Here is an 18,757-nt window from a genome sequence, read left to right as displayed (position 1 = left end):
CTTAATCCAAATCGTGAGGGATGTAGATGCAGATGTGTACAATACTGTCAAGCATAGAAACCTCAAAGTTTAAAATAAATAAGGTGGCATGTAAAGAGTTCCCTTGTAGCCCCACCAAGTTCATCAAAGTGTGTGTCAATGCCATTTGGTCCAGCCACAGAGCAGATAAGACGAGTTTTCAGGAAGGAGCTCCATCTATTCACGAGCATTCTCTGTCCTCCTTGGTCATTCTGAGAGATGAAGGCAGATACAGGATGTGAGCACAGTACTTTGGCTGAATTATGGCCAGAAATCTTTCTACAGCATTTGCATTCTCACCGCACAGACTCGCCCCACACGAGTGTACACAGCCTTGTTCACTCCCTCAGCATCAATCTCTCGTTCAGTGAAGAAGAAGTAAACTTTATCATCATCCCTGTCATCGTTGTCAGGAATAACCGCTGACCCCACAAATTTAGGTTCTGTAGAGAGAAGAAATTGTAACATAAGGCTTGGAATAAAAGTGAATAAAATGAAGTTAAAAACAGTAAGGTAGTGGAGGTAGTGCAAACAGTAAGCCCATAATAAGCTGTTCATTTTAAATTCATACTCATGGAAGTGTTCTATGGTAGGGATCTCTTTAAAATAATTAAATATTTGTCATGCCTGGTCTGGAAGAAAACTTTATACGTGAACATATAATATGTGAACATATTGTTTCATTATTTAAAAAATTAAATTAAATGAAACAACATTACCTCATGAATCCTCAAATAGAACCAGTCATGTTAAGAACAGTTATAGTACATCTTTGCCAGTGTCACATTTTCTTTAACGATTATCACTCATGAAACTACCAGGTTTGGGAAAGAACATAAGTAAGATTTAGTAAGCATTTACAAATGAATAATAACATGTCATGTGAATAGCATCTTATTTTCTGAACTGTCACATTATTTTGATATACCGTATATATATATATATATATATATATATATATATATATATATATATATATATATATATATATATATATATATATATATATATATATATACACTTAGGACTATACTTAGGACTTGCTACCACATATGCTATATCTGTTTGCACTCCATTGCATTTAAAGGAAGATCATTCCCTGTAATGTACACCAACCATTTAGTTGCTGCCTGTCGTCTCTCTCAGTGCGTGTGTAGGTCTGGTTGTTAAGTCGACAAAAAGCACCATCATTCTCCCAATAGTCAGTGTACAGGCCAATATACAGTTCTCCTCCTAATGTATACACACACACACACACACACACACACACACACACACACACACACACACACACACACACACACACACACAACCCCTCAATTAATAACAATGCATATGTTATTGTAAATGTGAAACCCCTTTTACTGTGATTGAAATACAGGCATGAAAAATGACCACACGATGGCAGTATTGACTGGTTGGAGGTCAACAAAGTGAGCACATCTCTCTTCAATGTGGAAATGCGTGGTAGGAATGGAAACATACATTGTAGTCTCACAACTGTGCTTTTAGTTCAGCTGATGGTGAGACAATGAGTGATAGAGTGAGCAGTGTCTTACTGGAGAGTGTAGACGTGCATGGACTGTTGGAGTCGTATGGACAGCGTCCTCTGCCACTCATGACACTTTCTTCTTCAAGAGCAAACCTGTCCTGAGAACACCACATGGATACAGGCATAGTTATACACAAACATGCATGAATATGAATACAGCAAGCACACACCCAAAAGCATTACCCTTGCAAAGACTTCAACAACATCCAGACAAACCCTAGGAGGTCGTGTGTGGAGAGAGAGAAAGATGAATTTGAGAGAGGAGGGATCAGAAAGTGATGGATGAGAAGGAGAAAGAAAGATGGATGAGACATGGAGTGATGGATTACCAAATGTAGATTTTGACTGAATGTGTATAACCAACAATGCTCTGCTCTCTAATGAGTTCACTACTCTTCTAATCGCATTGTCCTGCACAGCAGGTGGCAGAAACACACACACACACACATAACCCCCCACACACATACATTCATAGACCTAACTCCCTATAGAAACACAGCTCATATCTTATGTCCCACACAGTGTTTATGTCACTGGCAGATCAGAGGGGATGTCATATATTGATTTATGAGCAGCCACGGAACCCTACTGTGCTGTGACTACTGCTTGGCATACGATTGTAACAGAAGTCAGTTTCAGGGTTTGAGTCATCCATCATATAATTACAAAACCAAACAAAAAATAGGTAAAATAGGCTGGTACAATATTGCTCTACATGCAGTACTTTTTTTTTTTTAATTGTCTGGGCCAGTGGTCCACTTTGTGGATTTGTTACTCATGGCTCCAAACTCCCCTCAATCCACAACACATACCATAAACGCTGTACAAACAAAGCCAAAAGCACTGTCAAGGATGCCACCCACCCAAACCATGGTCTTTACACCCTACTTCCATCTGGCAGGCGATACAGGAGCCTGCGCTCCCGCACCAGCAGGCTCAGGTACAGCTTCTTTCCAGAGGCTGTAACACTGCTGAACCCAACTTCACCTCCTGTCTAGCACTTGCACTTTAGCTGTTTACCTGTTTACTTTTTACTTCTACACTGTTAACCTAGTTACATTTCCTGCACTTCACTGTTTACCCTTTTACATTTACTCCTGCACTGTTTCATCAATGACCTTGCACTGCTAACACCCAAAACTGAACAATGTATTTCTTTTTTATATTCCATAACCTGCCCATAAACTTGTGCAATATATATATTATATATATATAGAATGTCTGTTTATACTCTGTACATAACCCTCTATACTCCTTATCTGTCACTGTAGACATGCAATCTGGAAAACCTGTATCTATCTAACTATACACTGTTGTACATAATTAATCTCTATCGTCTACTTAATCTCTACACGTCTACATTGTCTACACGTGCACAGAATACTGTACTCAACCTGCACTTTGGTATTTAATGCTTCTTTTGCACTTCTGGTTGGATGTCAACTGCTTTTCATTGGCTCTGTACCTGTACTCTGCTAAATGACAATAAAGTTGAATCTAATCTAATCTAATCTAATCTAATCTAATCTAATCTAATCTAATCTAATCGGTCGGCTGGATAAATGGCACTTGTTATGTAAATATTATTCATGTCAAGCTTAATGGTAATTGCAGACTTGATGTAATCTCATACAGCAAGTATGAAATTCATGTGAGGCAACCGCGTAGAGAGATTAAGTGGTTTATATGGCTCACTCTGTGAGCATTCCAATGATATGAGTGATGGCTAAGAGTGGTTCCTGTTTGGATGGTGTGACAGGCCTGGTCGACCTATACTGGACCAGTGTTGGAATGCAGGGTGGAAACCTCCTCGCACTCTAACACACACACACACACACACACACACACACACACACACACACACACACACACACACACACACACACACACACACACACACACACACACACACACACACACACACCGGGGACTGTTCCATGTTTGACATCTGGGAGATATGTGTCACACTGTGGACCAACACGCTTGCACAGATGAATGCAGGCAATTTTTCATGAACACCATAATGCACGCAAAACATTCCTGTGCAGCTGACACACACACACACACACACATATTATTGACCCCTGAGTGAGAAAGAACATTAGTCTTCCCTGACCTCTTGAAACGTGCTCCGACAGAACCTGGTTCTCCCTGTATGTGTGTCACTTGTACCAAAGTGTTGTCAGCTTTTTTCCATATAAATGAGAACTTTATGCAAAACAATTCTCTCCCTCTGACGAAAAGAAAAAATCCACCCTCTCTTACTCATTGTCTTTTCCATCTCCACCTCACATCACTCCTTGTTGCTAGGAGGATAAACTCAACTGCAGTAGCATGAGTTTATGTAATATCTCAGCAGTCCAAGCTATACTAACAATTCTAGGAGCTCTTGGCTGAAACATCAAAACAGTGTGAAGAAGGTTTAGGCTACTTCGACTAAAGAGGGAAAAACATAGGGGAAATTTGGCATTTGTGTCGGAATAATCATCAGTTCTGCTGCCACTTCTTTGCAGTAAATATCAGATGCTCACAAAAAGCAGCCACAGCTTTTAAGCAGGCAAAGTAAGAAAAAGCCTAATTATAAATATACACAATGGAACAGTCAAGTAATGTCAAAGTGGTGTTTGACTTTGAAAAGATCTCTGGCAGGAGAAACCCTTTGAATTCCGCTTGCATATTTGGTTGTGAAACCAAGCTCTAATTCTTTCTCTGAGACTCACCTGCCCTGCATGTCCCACTCTGACCAGGACACAAATGGGGTTAAAGGCTCCTGTTCCACAGACCAGCAAATGGGTCTGATTGTACTGTTGCAGAACCTTGATGTAGTTAGCACACTCCGACTGTTGGAATAGATACAGAGATGAGGGAAGAGGGTGGTTGGGTGAGGGGTCATGAGGGTGTTTTGAGGCCAAGCAAGAGAAAATAGTGTACAGGAAAAATGCCGGGGTCTCATTTATAAAACATACATGTGTATGCACATTTCCAGCCCTGTTTTGTGCGTACGCCATGTTTATAAATGAGACCCTAGGTCTTTTACTGCCTCATCAATAACATCAATAATTCAGGTTAAACAAAGGTTAATGAGCACATTGAGATATGCAAAGAAATCCATACATGCTGGCAGTATCTATCTTTATAATGGATCTATCTACTTACATTATAAATTAATTTTACTTTATATATTCAATGCCAAGTTAATGCACATTGTCAACTGGGCATTTGTGCTTTTCTCTTGATAATCCATCCATACTACCACCCCCAGTTGAGAACATATACTGTATATATATATATATCTTTATTTATCTGTAGTTTATTGTTGTTTACTGTTTGTTTATTTTTTTGTAAAAATATTTAGCTAAAAGTTTATTGTTATTCTTATACTGTATTTTTTTCTATACTGTGTTTTTTTATACCTCTTTATTCAAAGAATGTTTTGTAAGCTGCTAAAATCTGCTGCGGGAAATCCAATTTCCTTGCGGGAGTCATCCCAAAAGGATCAATAAAGAGAAGTCTAAGTCTATATATTTGTATGCAGCCATGTAGAGTGTGTACCTTACCTTATCCCTTCCCTTCATCAAACACTCCTGGATCTGAGATTCTGTACTGGCCCACTGAATCTGTGAAAAAAAATACTTTTGCACTCATACTTACAAATAAGTTGTTTCACTCTAAATAAAAAAAAAAGAAATAAAATATTTTGTACACATAGTTAAGTGTACTGTATAGTTGAAAATGTGACCAAACAACCATTATCTTCATTGCATACTCATATGGTTATCATTCCACCTTTTCAGTTTGTAATTATAAAAACTTAGTCAAAGTATTGTTTTATGCTCAACACAGACCTATGCAGATGCACACATGCACCCTCCGTTTGGCTAACCTATTGCCCTATTGGTTTGTGAGTTCAACATGTCTCACTTCCTAACAGGCAGGGGGGGAGGGGGGGTTATGAAAACAGGCCTACTTCTCTGTGGTGTGTGTTGACCCGGTCCAGGCTAAGGGAGAACATAGTATTCTTGGCCCCAACATAAAGCCTCTCGTGGCCCTCATCCAGAAGCATGGTCTGGGGCTGAAGAGACGCTCCGTGTCCCTGGAACACCCAGGTTCTGTTCAGCTGCCAAAGCTCTGCAGACAACAACACGCACACACAAAGAGATTAAGACAAAAAATTATAGCAACACAATAGAAGTCTGCAGCTTTAGACAGAAGGATAGACAGAACTTTCATCTCTTTTTAAACGTGAATCCTCATCTTGCTTCTTACCTGTACTAACCAGCTGAATTTAACCAAACCCCATTCTCAAGGGATTTCTAACTTCTCCAGTAACCTGTGTCTGAGTCCCAACTGCTCCCATGGCCTAGAGGCACAATCGCAACATGTGTTTCTGATTCATAGCTTCCCCAAGAGAATGGCAAAGAGCAACAGCAGGGTTATCTTTCTATCTCATCTCTCCCTCTCATATATCACCTATGCCTCCACTCACTGTGTCGCTTGGTCATAGAAATATCTTCTTTTTATCATCAGTAAAAGTTCACATGGTATAAAAGAGTACAGGCAGCTCAAAGCCGACCTTCCAGGCACTAGTACATACCAATAAATTGCTTTAAGGACTACCGAGAGGAGAACGTATCCGTAAAGACACTATGCAGAAGCAGCGATGGAAGAAGCGGGATATGAGTCCTGGGAAAGATGTTGTGATTAATGCGAGGGACATTTGATTTACAAAGCATGGTCTACGGTCTCTTTTACCAGGAGGAAGAAGGTTTATCAGACAGGAAACGGAACCAGTCTCTTTATCAGCCAGTAGTTTGAGATCAGCTGCCACTCCCTGTCTTGCTTTAGGTGATGTGAAATCATACTTTAAAAAGGAAGCAGTGGACCATGACAGATGTGTCATTACTTATAAACACACACTCATCAGAATAATCATCGACTATAGTGGAAACAGATAGTATGCAACACACCCAGTTGCATCTACCTGATTGAACCGGACAGGCTGCTCCTCTATACCTGCTCTTTGTGAGCTTCTGGAGAGTTTGAGGTTGAAAGATTTAAACAAAGTGCTTAAGCCCCAGAGGTGTGCACTTCCTCTGGGGCACATTGGCCTGAAAAACCTTTCATTAACACATGACCTGTTTGGACCAGGTGTCCTTGTAAAAGAAGAAATGGGGATCTGGTGTGTGTTAGCACAGCTTTTAAAACCTCAGACAGATTCAAGCAGACAAGCCAGGGTTTGTGATCAAATCTATAACACTAGCATTTCACAGGCTGTATTCTCTCCATTGGGTTCACGTTAATGCACACATTAAACCATCCATGCACAATTCTCTTCAAGAAACTCCCTTTAAATAAATGAAGAGGGGGGAAAATGGCTACCACCAGCATAATTGTAATACTATGCTACCTCAAATACTGCTGATATGTCTCTACATGCTGGGGTTACAGGGGGTAATTTAATGATTTGTTTTCCTAGCATCTGTGTATTTTTAGTGATACTTGATCTCCAAGATAGAAGGAGAGAGTGTTTAAATTCAATTTTTTCTAGATTACTCATAGGAACAGCATACACTCAGTAGAAGGTTTTATTTGTTTAACATGGGATTAGGTATCCACAGGAGTGGGTGATTGTGTATATTTTGTTGCTAATAAGATTTCAATGTTGCAGACAAGCGACTGTTTGTTTGAGTAGCATTAGACCTCGGGTGGTTAGGTGGCAGAAACTGAGGGGATGTGGCAGTGGCGTCCTGCCAGGGCTCAGACATGCTTCCTGTAATCATCTAATCCACACACACTTGGAGCTCTCTCTCTCTCTCTCTCTCTCTCTCTCTCTCTCTCTCTCTCTCTCTCACACACACACACACACACACACACACACACACACACACACACACACACACACATACTGCCTCTCCCCTCTATCTCCTCACAGTCCCCTCTGAGTTAAGATCAACTTGGATCAAGGACAGTCCTCCAACATTCCACTCCAACTTTTCTACAAGTGTTAGGCCGGAGTTCTCAAACAATCAGCTCCTTCTTTATGTGAAGCCAAATCTGCTACCACTTATTTAGATGACAGACGTAGACGGCTATTTAAAGTGATGGAGTAAACAGTCCATATCCAAACCCTTTTTTCCATCTACTTTTCACTTGTCTTTGTTAATAATCATGAGTGGCAGCTGATTTATATGGACACATGCACACAGCCAGATGCACACGCTGTCTCCCACACAAAAACACCAAAAAACAGATACATTTCGTTCTATAATTTTGTTTGCATGTGTAGAATTGTAAACATGATATTTTAGATCCATAGTGTTCAACTCTGAACTAGAATGTTTATATGCCATGCTCACGTGATTAAACAAAAGGAGGAACCTCTAACAATAACCAGCTTGGATCTTGAAACTGAAAGAAAAAAGGATAGAGAATAGAGGATAAAAAAAAGACAGAAAAACAAAGAATATCCATTCCTCACCAGTATGCAAGTACATGTGATAAGGAACTATAATCACATTTATAATAAGGTGTTGATTAATCGGCTTAACTACTCATGATTACAGAGTTACTATAAAACAGAACTGGTGGATGTGATTACACTAACACACTAAGAAGCGCACAATGCTGTTTACAGTTTCTCCTCTGTCATTATGTTCAGTTACACAGATGCAGCCATTGCTCAGACTGAAGAAGGGAAAGGGGGGATTTCCGCAATTCCCTTCTCCTATCTCTCTCTCTCTCTCTCTCTCTCTCTCTCTCTCTCTCTCTCTCTGTTTCTCGCCATCTGCAGCCAGTGAGGGCTCCTTAGCCATCAGCTAAGGAACTGAGAGGAGGAGGAGGAGGAGGAGGAGGAGGAGGAGGAGGAGGGTGTTTCTCCATCATCAACTGAGCCAGGGAGACACATGGCCCTACTGTGATCCCACTTCAAATGGAAAACACAGGGAAAAAGGACTCCCTCAAGACAGACACTTTCATCGGCTGTCTGAGGACTGCTGAGAGATGCTTGTGAAGATTTGAAGTGAAATCAAAATAAACTTTGTGATCTCCTCTTTTTCCATGTATGGAAATATTGTTTTAACTGGGGGAGAACAACAAAACAATAACACGTGTGTGTGTGTGTGTGTGTGTGTGTGTGTGTGTGTGTGTGTGTGTTTGCATGTGTGTTTGCGTGTGTGTGTGTGTGCAGTAGCATCTAGTAGTATCTACTTCTGATTATAAGTCACTGGGGGGTATTCATGTTCAGTCAAAGATAAATGCACACAGGAGTTTATATACAACAGCTCCTCAGGAAATTAAAAAAACACAAATTAAATTTGCTGTCATACAGTAATTTAATCTATTGCCAATACTAAACTATTTCATGTCAGATATACAACTTGTGGTAGGTAGTCTCATATTTCCGTTGAAATAAGCTTGGTTTACTTATTGAGTTATGGGACTTGTGCTGGAACAGAAACCAAGAGAAAGATTGGAGTGGGCTGGAGTTAAAGGGGACAAGAATAAGGAGGGACTCTGTTCTTCTTGTGCTGTCGAAGCCTGAGACTGTTGAGCCCCTGGGGGTGGAGTCAGGAGTTAGAGAAGTGGGGTGTTATGCCGTTATCGGTATACAGCCTTGTGTTCCAGTATCCTATAGTGTGTGTGGGGGGGGGATGATGTCACAGAGCAAAATGAAAGCCACATGGGGTGTGCGAGCAGGATGAGAGAGAAAGAGAGCAGCATGTGTTTCTCTGTATTAAGCAACGACTGTAAGAATATGACCCGATTGATGTTATAAATCAGGAGAACACATTGAAAACTGACAGTTCATGTTGTTATTGGCCTGAACAAATACAGTATACCTCTTATTCAAACCCTGCAGGTATTTACATACAGAATGTGTGTCATGAGTTTGCCGTATTTGAGTGACATTTAATTAAAGCCTATCCCCATCAGCTCCAAACTACCGCGTGTAATCTATATGACCTCATTGCCCAAATGAATTAGTTATTCATATGTGGGTCACTGTGTGTCAATCTATAGCTATATGTCAAAAGCCTCATGAAACTGATTTTCGTATGTACTGTAATTTTCATGGAATATACAAAGCAACATTTTCCTCAGTTGTTTAAGTAGCAGAAGACACTTAACATCAGTTATTCCCTTTATTCCGTTATTGTTATTGAAAGTTTAACCTACAACTTGTGTTGCAATATTCCAGATGTGTGTGTGTGTGGGGGGGGTGTCTTGAAGTGCTCACCTCACTTAACATCCTCCATCCTCTTTTTTCCCCTCTCTCTTATAGCATTGCAACATATTCTCTGAAGTTCTCAAACAATCTTTGTGCCTTCTCTCCTTTCACAGGTCACAAACTTAACTCATCTTCTCTTCCTGATCCATTCAGCGGGAAAAGGTCAGAAAGGATATTAGAGTTTCACCAGCTGCCTTCCCCTCTGGACATCTCATTAATGAACTGGAGAGCACACACACAACACAATGGGAGAGAAAGGGACACTGGTGATGTACACAGACTAAATGAGAAAGCGAGAGAGAGAGAGAGGTGAGTGCGTAGGGGAGGGGGTTGAGGGTTTTCTTTGCTAACCTAAAAGGTGTGATTTATCTAATCATCACCATGGCTTCCATTTTCCAGTGGTTTGATATAAGGTCTATGGCTGCCCCGTGGCCACGATCCAATGTGGTAAATGTTAATTATGGGGTGTACGTGTAGGCGGAAGAAAGTTAATGGGACTACTCACTTTGCACATTAGCTTTATATAGAAAACATAAAAAAATAAAAGTCCCCCTCATTAATTTCATTTCAGGCAGACACAACTTTAGGCCATACTGGTATTCCCCATCTCACCCTCAGAAGACATTCACCTACAGCCACATTATTTCAAGGTTGTAAAATATATAGAAAGAGTGGTTTCTTGTCTGGAGAGGAAGGTTTGAAATTACAGCTTTAAGGGGGGTTTCATCCACACAGTAATTGCTACCTGAGTAATCCCTGTGTTCACACATGCACATATCTCAGCACCTTGTGCTTAAATCTCACAGTTTCACAGTAAATGCTGGAGAAAAGAAATGTGTTTAGTATTTGTTGACCAATGCTTTTTCTCAAGCTTGATGTGCTCACCTATGTTCTCATTCATTCAGTATATGCACAAACGTACATGCATGAGTAACTCCAGCTGTTAAGTGCTTTAACTAACTTTTGTTTAACTTTTCTATGAGGTAAATGTTGGGTTGTAATAGGGAAAGCGCATGTGTTTATTTATATAAGCGAACATATACAGTATGATGTTAAGCATGTCAGAACAGCTTAGCATCACCGGATAACTTTATTCACCGTTCACAGACCTGCTGAAAAAAAATATTTATACTATATCTTACTAAACGATTATGACTTGTAAGTATTGTAAACACATCTTTGGCAGACATGCTGATGGTATGCAGAGTCAATTTAATTATTGTGAAATGGTCAAGTTTTATTCTGTGTTTTCCATAGCTGCCCTCATGAACACTTTTACTAAACTCTTTTACGAGAGACAAGCCTGACTTCAACAATAACATTATAATACCAAAATAATTATAATTTAGTTTTAATATCACATTCGTCTTTATTTTCTTTATCAGATAATGGTTTCTTTAAGTGCACATTACCTGAGCAGTTCTGGACAGGTACCTATTACAGAATATGGGTGGGGTGAAATTTTAGGCTTCACTAAATCAGGAATGCATTCTCCTGATTTGTCCAAAAACACAGCATTGAAATGAACTGACATGACTGAAATAACAGGAACTTCGGAAGTAAGTGCAAAGTTAGTCTATATCCTTGATGTTCCACTTTCTGGATTGCTCCGGTGCCGCAGGAAATTCCGCCGGATTCATGTATTTACGCCGTTGTCAGTTTCCTTCCGCTTTCTTTGTGTTGGAATTTTCCGGTGGATTTATGAGGACTAAGGTTAACTGCTCCTTAGATCTCTGCAGGGTAAATTGAGACAGCTAGCTAGACTATCTGTTAAATCTGAGTTTTCTCATGCACAATTTTAGCTTAGCGCCGCCCATGACGATTGTGATTGGTACCAGTTTTTCTGCCATCCTGGAATGCTGTGTGGACTAGCCAGACCCTCATCCACTCCGCAGCGTGTGGATGGTCTGGCAAAGTGAGACTAGTGCAAAGTTAACTAAATTAGCAAACATATTAAACTATGCCCAAATGAGGAGTTTTTGGAAGTGACTTTAATCTGATTAGGTCGTCCCTATTAAGAAAACTGCTGTATCACACTTTCTGCAGCTTATGCCAAGCATTATGACTGTACTGTAGAGGCAGCGAAATAAATCTAAGCCTGGCCACCTACCTGCAACCTGTTGTGACTCTGACGTATGCTAACTGCGCAACAGCTTCATTAGCAGCAGAATTGATGGGCATGCTAAAAGAAGAGCTCATTTCACACCACAGGCCCAGAGATCTGAAGCTGCTGCCAAGAGCCCTGGATGATGCAAATCCCAATCTCATGGATCTGTTTCCAAAGGCACAAACAATAGTATACAAACTTTCTGTTCTTTAGTGAGCACATCTCCCTGCAGGGCATTTCTTTGTATAATAACCCAGGATTTAGGGAGTTTGATTGGCCAAAAGTCCAAGCAATTGAGGTCTTTAGCTTGTGTTTAAGGTCTTTGGAAGCTGTGTAGTTAAAGATTAGGTTCAATTCTTTTTTAAAGACAGCTATGCGTCTGCAATTGCAATTCAATACTTTATGTGATTTACGCAACAACCTTTTGGAACTGGAGTAAGCAAATGAAAGGATGATTGGGGTGAAAGTGAATCAGTTGCCTTTAGAAAAATCTTCACTGGTCCTGAAGTCTAGACAAGAAGATGGGGAATAGATGATAATAATTCCACACCAAGAGTAAGGTGTGGCTAACATCAAAGCATGCAAAGATCTATACCCGATGGTAGTAAGGTCGTCCTTGAAACACATGATCATGTTCCCAAAGGAATTCATTCCCAGAAACCAGGAGAAAGTTGATCCGATATTTTATTGAAATTCCGATCGATCCAACACTTGCCAATGTGACTAGAAGTAGGGTAAAAATATTTCTGTACCGATATTAACTTTTTTTCCCATTATCAATCTTTCAGTCAAAGAGCAGAATCTATTTTTTTCCACCCTGTTATGATACCAGATGTTAAGGTAATATTTTTTTGGTCCTAAGGGTGAACAGTTAAAACCACATCCCTCCTCGTCTCCCTGAAGTGCATCCAAGACAGTGGTGTGTGTGGAATTTACACTATTCTGCCTGTGCATGTGTGTGTGTGTGTGTATGTGTGTGTGTGTGTGTGTGTGTGTGTGTGTGTGTGTGTGTGTGTGTGTGTGTGTGTGTGTGTGTGTGCAAAAATCACCGGCAGAGCCCATGAGGCATATATTAAGGCTTAGATGTTTTTCATTCCATAATGATGGGATCCAACTGCAGCCTGTTCTTGGCCTTCTGTGCTAGCCAGAACATGTATCAGAGGCAGAGAGAGAGAGAGAGAGAGAGAGAGAGAGAGAGAGAGAGAGAGAGAGAGAGAGAGAGAGAGAGAGAGAGAGGGATGCCAATCACTGTAGCAACTTTCCCCTCAGGCAGCTAATGAATTGGGGCGATATTCATCAGCATCTAAGTCACGATCATAACAAATATTTACGTGGCATTCATGACTAAGCACATCAGCACTGATCTGCTCACTTTTGTTGAAATATGAGTTTTGCATTATTGTGGCCAAAAGAGCCAATCTCTTTTTTTGTCTTTGTCTCTCACTTTATCTTCATTCAATTTCTATTTCCATTACACCTGGAAAATAGTTTTTTGTATGCAAAAAAAGGGGGAAATAAAAAATACTGTACATATCGTAATACGACAAACCCTGCTCACAGATGTAACTGATGAACCAGACTTGTCAGCTCTCAGACTCACAGCACCATATTTATATACTTATTGACCATCTAAATTCCACACCTATATTCAACCATGACTAACAGGCTTATGTGGAATCATCACCTTCTGTTGCTGTAGAGATCAAAGAAACTGTGAGAAAAAGCTAATGTTTACTCAGGAGTTTTATCTACAAAGATAAAACCCCCATTATTGTCCAAGAGATACACAACGATCAGTCCGCATACCAGTGCATGAACATATCACACACTCCCACACACACATAAACAGCCACACACAAACACTTTTCTCTATGCAGCCTCATCCATTACCATTACCAAAAAAAACTCCATTGCTCTGCCGCTATGGCATGAGAGAAAGCCACATTGTGGATTCTCTGCCCGCATGGCCGAGGAATCAAAACAAACTACAAGGAAGCTCTGTGATTATCAGTGAGTGAAAAAGTATGCACTTCGCAAAGTCAGATCCAACCTTGCATGGTGACTGTTTCTCTCAGGCTAGAAACCATAAATCTTCAATGACCATCTCATTACATGGTAATGATAACCTGCGGCTTGTTTTATTCACTCAGAGGATGTTGCTTCCCTGACTTTTTCTCAGCACATTTTCTGTGTTTGTGCATTTTTGGTTGTAATTTTTTCAATCAGTGTAGATAGGTAAAGAAAAAAAACTATGTGCATTCATTTATTTAGCTAATTTTAGTGGTACCAAAAAAAGGCTGCCATGTACACTGCCAAGAATGGAAAGTAGACTATTGAAGTGTGAAAAATTCTGTTCTGTTACACCTGTCTTATTTTCAATCTCCAGTGAAGGCACTGAACAGAGAATACTAGTTTCGGTTTAGGCTGCATTGACTATTCCTGACAGTTTAATACACATATGCTGCATCACCTAAACACTGTATTTGCCTTTATATTGGTGAAACACAATGGAGTGATTGCAATTGTGCACCATAATAATGTGTTGCCAGAGTAGATTAAAGGTAATAAAAGAAATACACACTCTGTATTTCTTACCTTTGTGGGAGAGCCGTATCCTTGGGTATATGCTGTGGGCTGTGTGAGCCGTGCCCAGCAGAACAAGATACAGCAGCATCAGTGTCAAATACACTGTCCTTATGCACTCTGCCATCCTCATTGAGACACACAGTCCACGTTCATATACACCGAAATCCTGCAAGTCCACTCAACACGGGGAGCAAAGTCCATGAATAGAAAAAAAAGTCTTTGCCCTACAAGTTCCTGCAAACAATATTTAATAAGAAATAGCAATCCAACAAAAGTCTACTTGGAGGTAACAGTCCATTTTCTGACGATCACCACATTGAGGATCAACTCGATAGTCTGCAGCTTCTATACAGTATCTGCGTTCCCCTATAGCCGTGTGATGAAAGCTGCATCCACCCACTACCTCGGTGGACAGTGCTCTGGCTGTTATCCTTGTTTGGTCTTAGTAACCAGGGAGAAGAGAAGTCCAGTTGCTACATTCACGCCGCAGTGCCCACTGCTCTCTGTCCATATGTCAGTCCGTCTGTTTGTTTGTCTGTCTGTATGCCCAGCTTAGATCCAGTCTTTCTTATCTGATGACAGAAAAAAAAAAAAAAAGAAATCTACCCTGTGAATCCTGAAAAGGTGTTGGAGATGATTAGTAAAAACCTCAGTGCATTTGTGTCCCAGCAGGCAGGCGGGCAGGCAGGCAAGGCTGGAGCTGCTGTACTGTATCCTCAGGCTGCGTTCCTCTTGGGTCCACTGGAGCCAGTCATTCTCTGGACTGGAGCCCAGCAAAAAGGCAGAGTGGGAGAGGGGAGGAGTGGGGAGCCTCGTGCCTGGCGTGCCGTCTCTCTGCACTGGAGAAGAAAGTGAAGCTTGAGCTCTCCTAACTCTGCTCACGCTCGAACAGTCAGAGAGGATCCAAACCTCAGCTCAAACCTCAGTGAGTCAGTTAAGCTGGCTTCTACCACAGATACTGATCTGGGCAGAGGCCACCTGTCAAGGTGTGGTGTGTGTGTGAGAGGAAAAGCCTGTTTGTGTGGTTCGTAATGAGGGGAGTGTGTATCAGCTTGAAGGGCTGAAAATTGGCTGCTCCTTCTTCTAGATCGTCCTGAGATCTCTCTCTCTCTCTCTCTCTCTCTCTCTCTCTCTCTCTGTCTCTCTCTCTCTCCCTCCCAGGCAGCTGGATTAAGTGTGCTGTGTCTCCCAGGCAGGCTCTGTATGACTCCCCTCTAGGAAATGCTGCCTCTCATGTCACTCTACAGACCACCCCTGGCTTCTCCTCTCTCCTTGCCCTCCTCCTTCACCACCTTAATTTTGTTCCTACCTCCACTACATTAACATAGACATGAGCCAAGGTTTTCAGCCTCTTAACTCTAGCACTTCTTTCATTTTCAATTATTGCCCTCTTTGTGTTTGTTTCCATGTGGATACTCATTATCACTGTTACCATGGATTTTCATGTACAAGGTTTCTTTCATGCCATGCCCATTTAAGCTCTCCTGTTTATCTGTCTTCCCACCTCTCTTACTCCTCAGTTCTGTAAAACCTAGTTATTAGTTTATCCTTCCTCTGTATCATACCATGCCTGGCTTTTTCACTTTATTTGTCTGTCTTTCTCTTACTCTGCAACTGTAATCTGTCTAAATTTACTAGTGTCTATCTCTGTTTTTGTATGTGTACCTGTGTGTATTCAGGTGTTGTCAGTACCATGTAAAATATTAATGTTGAACTCATTGACATGTTATCTTGTATTGCGTCCTTGTAGTCTTTTGTTTTTTCTCAAGGTCCACAGCTTTCTGAATCTGATTAGTAACCACACACATTAAAAAACAAAAACATTCACAAGATGTGACTGGAGTCATTATTGAATTTGCACATATCCCACAGGAAAGTCCCACAGGCGTCCAGTTACTGGAGCAGAGCGTTGTCTGTCTCCCGTAAAGCCCTCTGTAATACATCTGTTTCTCTCTGTCTCTTTCTCATGGCTGCGTGGTGACACCAACATTAAGTCATGTTGATCCCTTACATGGAAGCATTCCATCAGTCTGCCAAAAAAGTTTTTTTTTGTTTTTCTGAAATCTGTTTGTGGTTCATTTTGTGGTATAACTGTTTATTAATTTGATTTTGATTAACAGCAAAAATAAAACTGCACCAAAATCACAAACTCATGCACAGACAAATCAAACCAATATTTCTGAATAAATAGGATGAATATGCTGAAGGGAGTGACAGTGAAAGAGAGATATATGCACAGTGGGAATGTGACTGTGAATGTATAGGCTACCCATTAAAAATGGCAAGCTACGACAATATGGCAATACAGAATTGGAAATGATTCCATTAGGCTGTAGCAGCTGCACCCCCACCCTCTTGCACCACCCTGAGATCTAATGACTCCAACTCCTACGTTGCACCTGTTCCCTGCCAGAACAGAAGGACTTTGTGGAGGTCTCCTAACATACACTATCTCTGTTATTCCATTGCCTGGTGCAATTATAGACTCTCATCTGTTGTTGAGGGTAAGACAACTGTTCAGCGTCAGCTTCCCATGGAGTTGACACTATCTGACTTACTGTGACACACAATTTCATCAGTTTGAACCTAACAGCATATTTTAACCTTGCATCCCGTTGAAAGGTGCGCCGGAAGATTTTCATTTCCGATCTCTTAAGCCACTACCTCAGATTGATAGCCATTTAAGGAAGCTAATGCACATAGGCCACTGGGCACAACATCCACTTACTCACACCGGCCCCTCAGTGACTGAATGTGTCTCTCCTTCCTTCACCCAGTCTAATAGCAGTAATCAGTCAGACATCTGACTCAGACCAGAAACAGCAAAAGCTCAATCCCAAACCTTCCCACTCCTTTTACTTTCCTCCCTTGATGTTTCCATTAGTATGATTCTGACTTCGCTAGTAGCTTGTACCAAGGGCCCTGTCATGCAGCACTCCTACACCACAGCCATACACCCACTTTCTTCCAGCTCCATTTAAATTCTGTCCTCTTACGCGCATCCCTGGGATTCCAACAATACCTAGAATATGTATTCAGCATGTGCTGCACTGCAGATATATTTGCTCTGCACTGTCTCAGTTCTATGAATGCATCAAATTGAAAAGATGGTAACATTCATGGTCACAAAATCTTGCGTGCAGCCTGTCACATCACTAAATGCCACCTTCTATTAGCTGCTGTTTTAGGAAACCAGTGTGTGAAAAGACTGTTTGATTGAGTGCTGATGTCTAGCATTTGTTTGAATAGGCCATGTCCAAACGTCTGGCAATGTTCCTTTCATGCTTTCTGAACACAGAAAATATTTTCATTCATGTTAATGCTGTGTCAATATCCGCCCCTGTGCACCAGAAGCCCCCATCACCTCCTGTTTTGACCCGCAGAGACAAACACTCCTCCTGCCCTCCACAAACTGTTTTTACCAATGCAAGTGTCTAATACTTATGTGCACTGAACTGCAGAGTTACAGTGTGAGAGAGTAAGAGAGCTAAGGAAATAAATAGATTAAAAGCTAGATAGACATAAGTGGGTGAGTATATGTACATGCATTTATGCATGAAACGGTGTGTATGTTAGTGTATGTCTACCATTGACTGCCTGCTGGGCTCCTCTGTTAAAGAGAGGTCAGGCCCCTGGTCTCCCGCGGCAACAGAAGCAGCACTCTGAGGATCCAGTGTTTTGGAGCCACTAGATACTCCAACAGTTTACACAGGTGGCTATCATATGGCCAGCGAAGATTATCCCCGCGGCGCACACTCACTACAGAGACATCAGTCAGAATTTGACGGCAGGTAGCAGTCCTTGCTTCCTTGCCATACATCAGCAATCACAGTGTATGATATAATTTGAGTGGCAAGGTAACAAAACCTTACTGACACAAATATTTATCCTGTTTATGCGGTTTGGAGATTCTATTAGGGAGCTCATGTTGCATTGTGTATGATACCACGCAGCGAGAGGGAGTCACTGTTAGGCACAAATAATCAAACTGGGAGAGAGGAAGGAGAGAAGAAGTGTAGGCCTTACTCTGACTGAAAAGCCAGGTGTGTTATGGTTCGCTATAGATGTGTCTGCTGAGTGCGAACATTATTTTGCACATTTCACGCATATTAAATCATACTTGTAACCACTTTTAACATATGTTAATAGAGAGGTGGAAAGAGTTTTGTGTGTATTCTGTTACACTCCATTATTTCCTCAAATCTCTCCTACTGAGAGTTGCTAACCCTCAGGTGAGGCCCTAAGTAGGTGCACGTTTCGCATGAGT

The 18,757-nt window shown here is 41.1% G+C and overlaps 1 protein-coding gene across 1 annotated transcript in view; it reads right to left on the bottom strand.

The window, feature by feature from the left end:
• sema3e (sema domain, immunoglobulin domain (Ig), short basic domain, secreted, (semaphorin) 3E) overlaps nucleotides 1-15,604 on the bottom strand; it is a 21,158-nt gene extending 5,554 nt beyond the window's left edge. The window contains 8 exon segments of the mRNA XM_028586492.1: nucleotides 116-230; nucleotides 319-461; nucleotides 1,135-1,251; nucleotides 1,578-1,668; nucleotides 4,291-4,410; nucleotides 5,128-5,187; nucleotides 5,538-5,698; nucleotides 14,500-15,604. Coding sequence (XP_028442293.1) covers nucleotides 116-230; nucleotides 319-461; nucleotides 1,135-1,251; nucleotides 1,578-1,668; nucleotides 4,291-4,410; nucleotides 5,128-5,187; nucleotides 5,538-5,698; nucleotides 14,500-14,620 — 928 coding nt within the window. The 5' untranslated portion in view covers nucleotides 14,621-15,604.
• Nucleotides 15,605-18,757: the final 3,153 nt, after the last annotated feature.

Source organism: Perca flavescens, chromosome 8 (assembly GCF_004354835.1).
Source record: "Perca flavescens isolate YP-PL-M2 chromosome 8, PFLA_1.0, whole genome shotgun sequence".
In the NCBI taxonomy this organism is placed as follows: Eukaryota; Metazoa; Chordata; class Actinopteri; order Perciformes; family Percidae; genus Perca; species Perca flavescens.
Note: the sequence above shows the minus strand (reverse complement) of the source record. Positions and strands in the feature narration are given on the sequence as shown.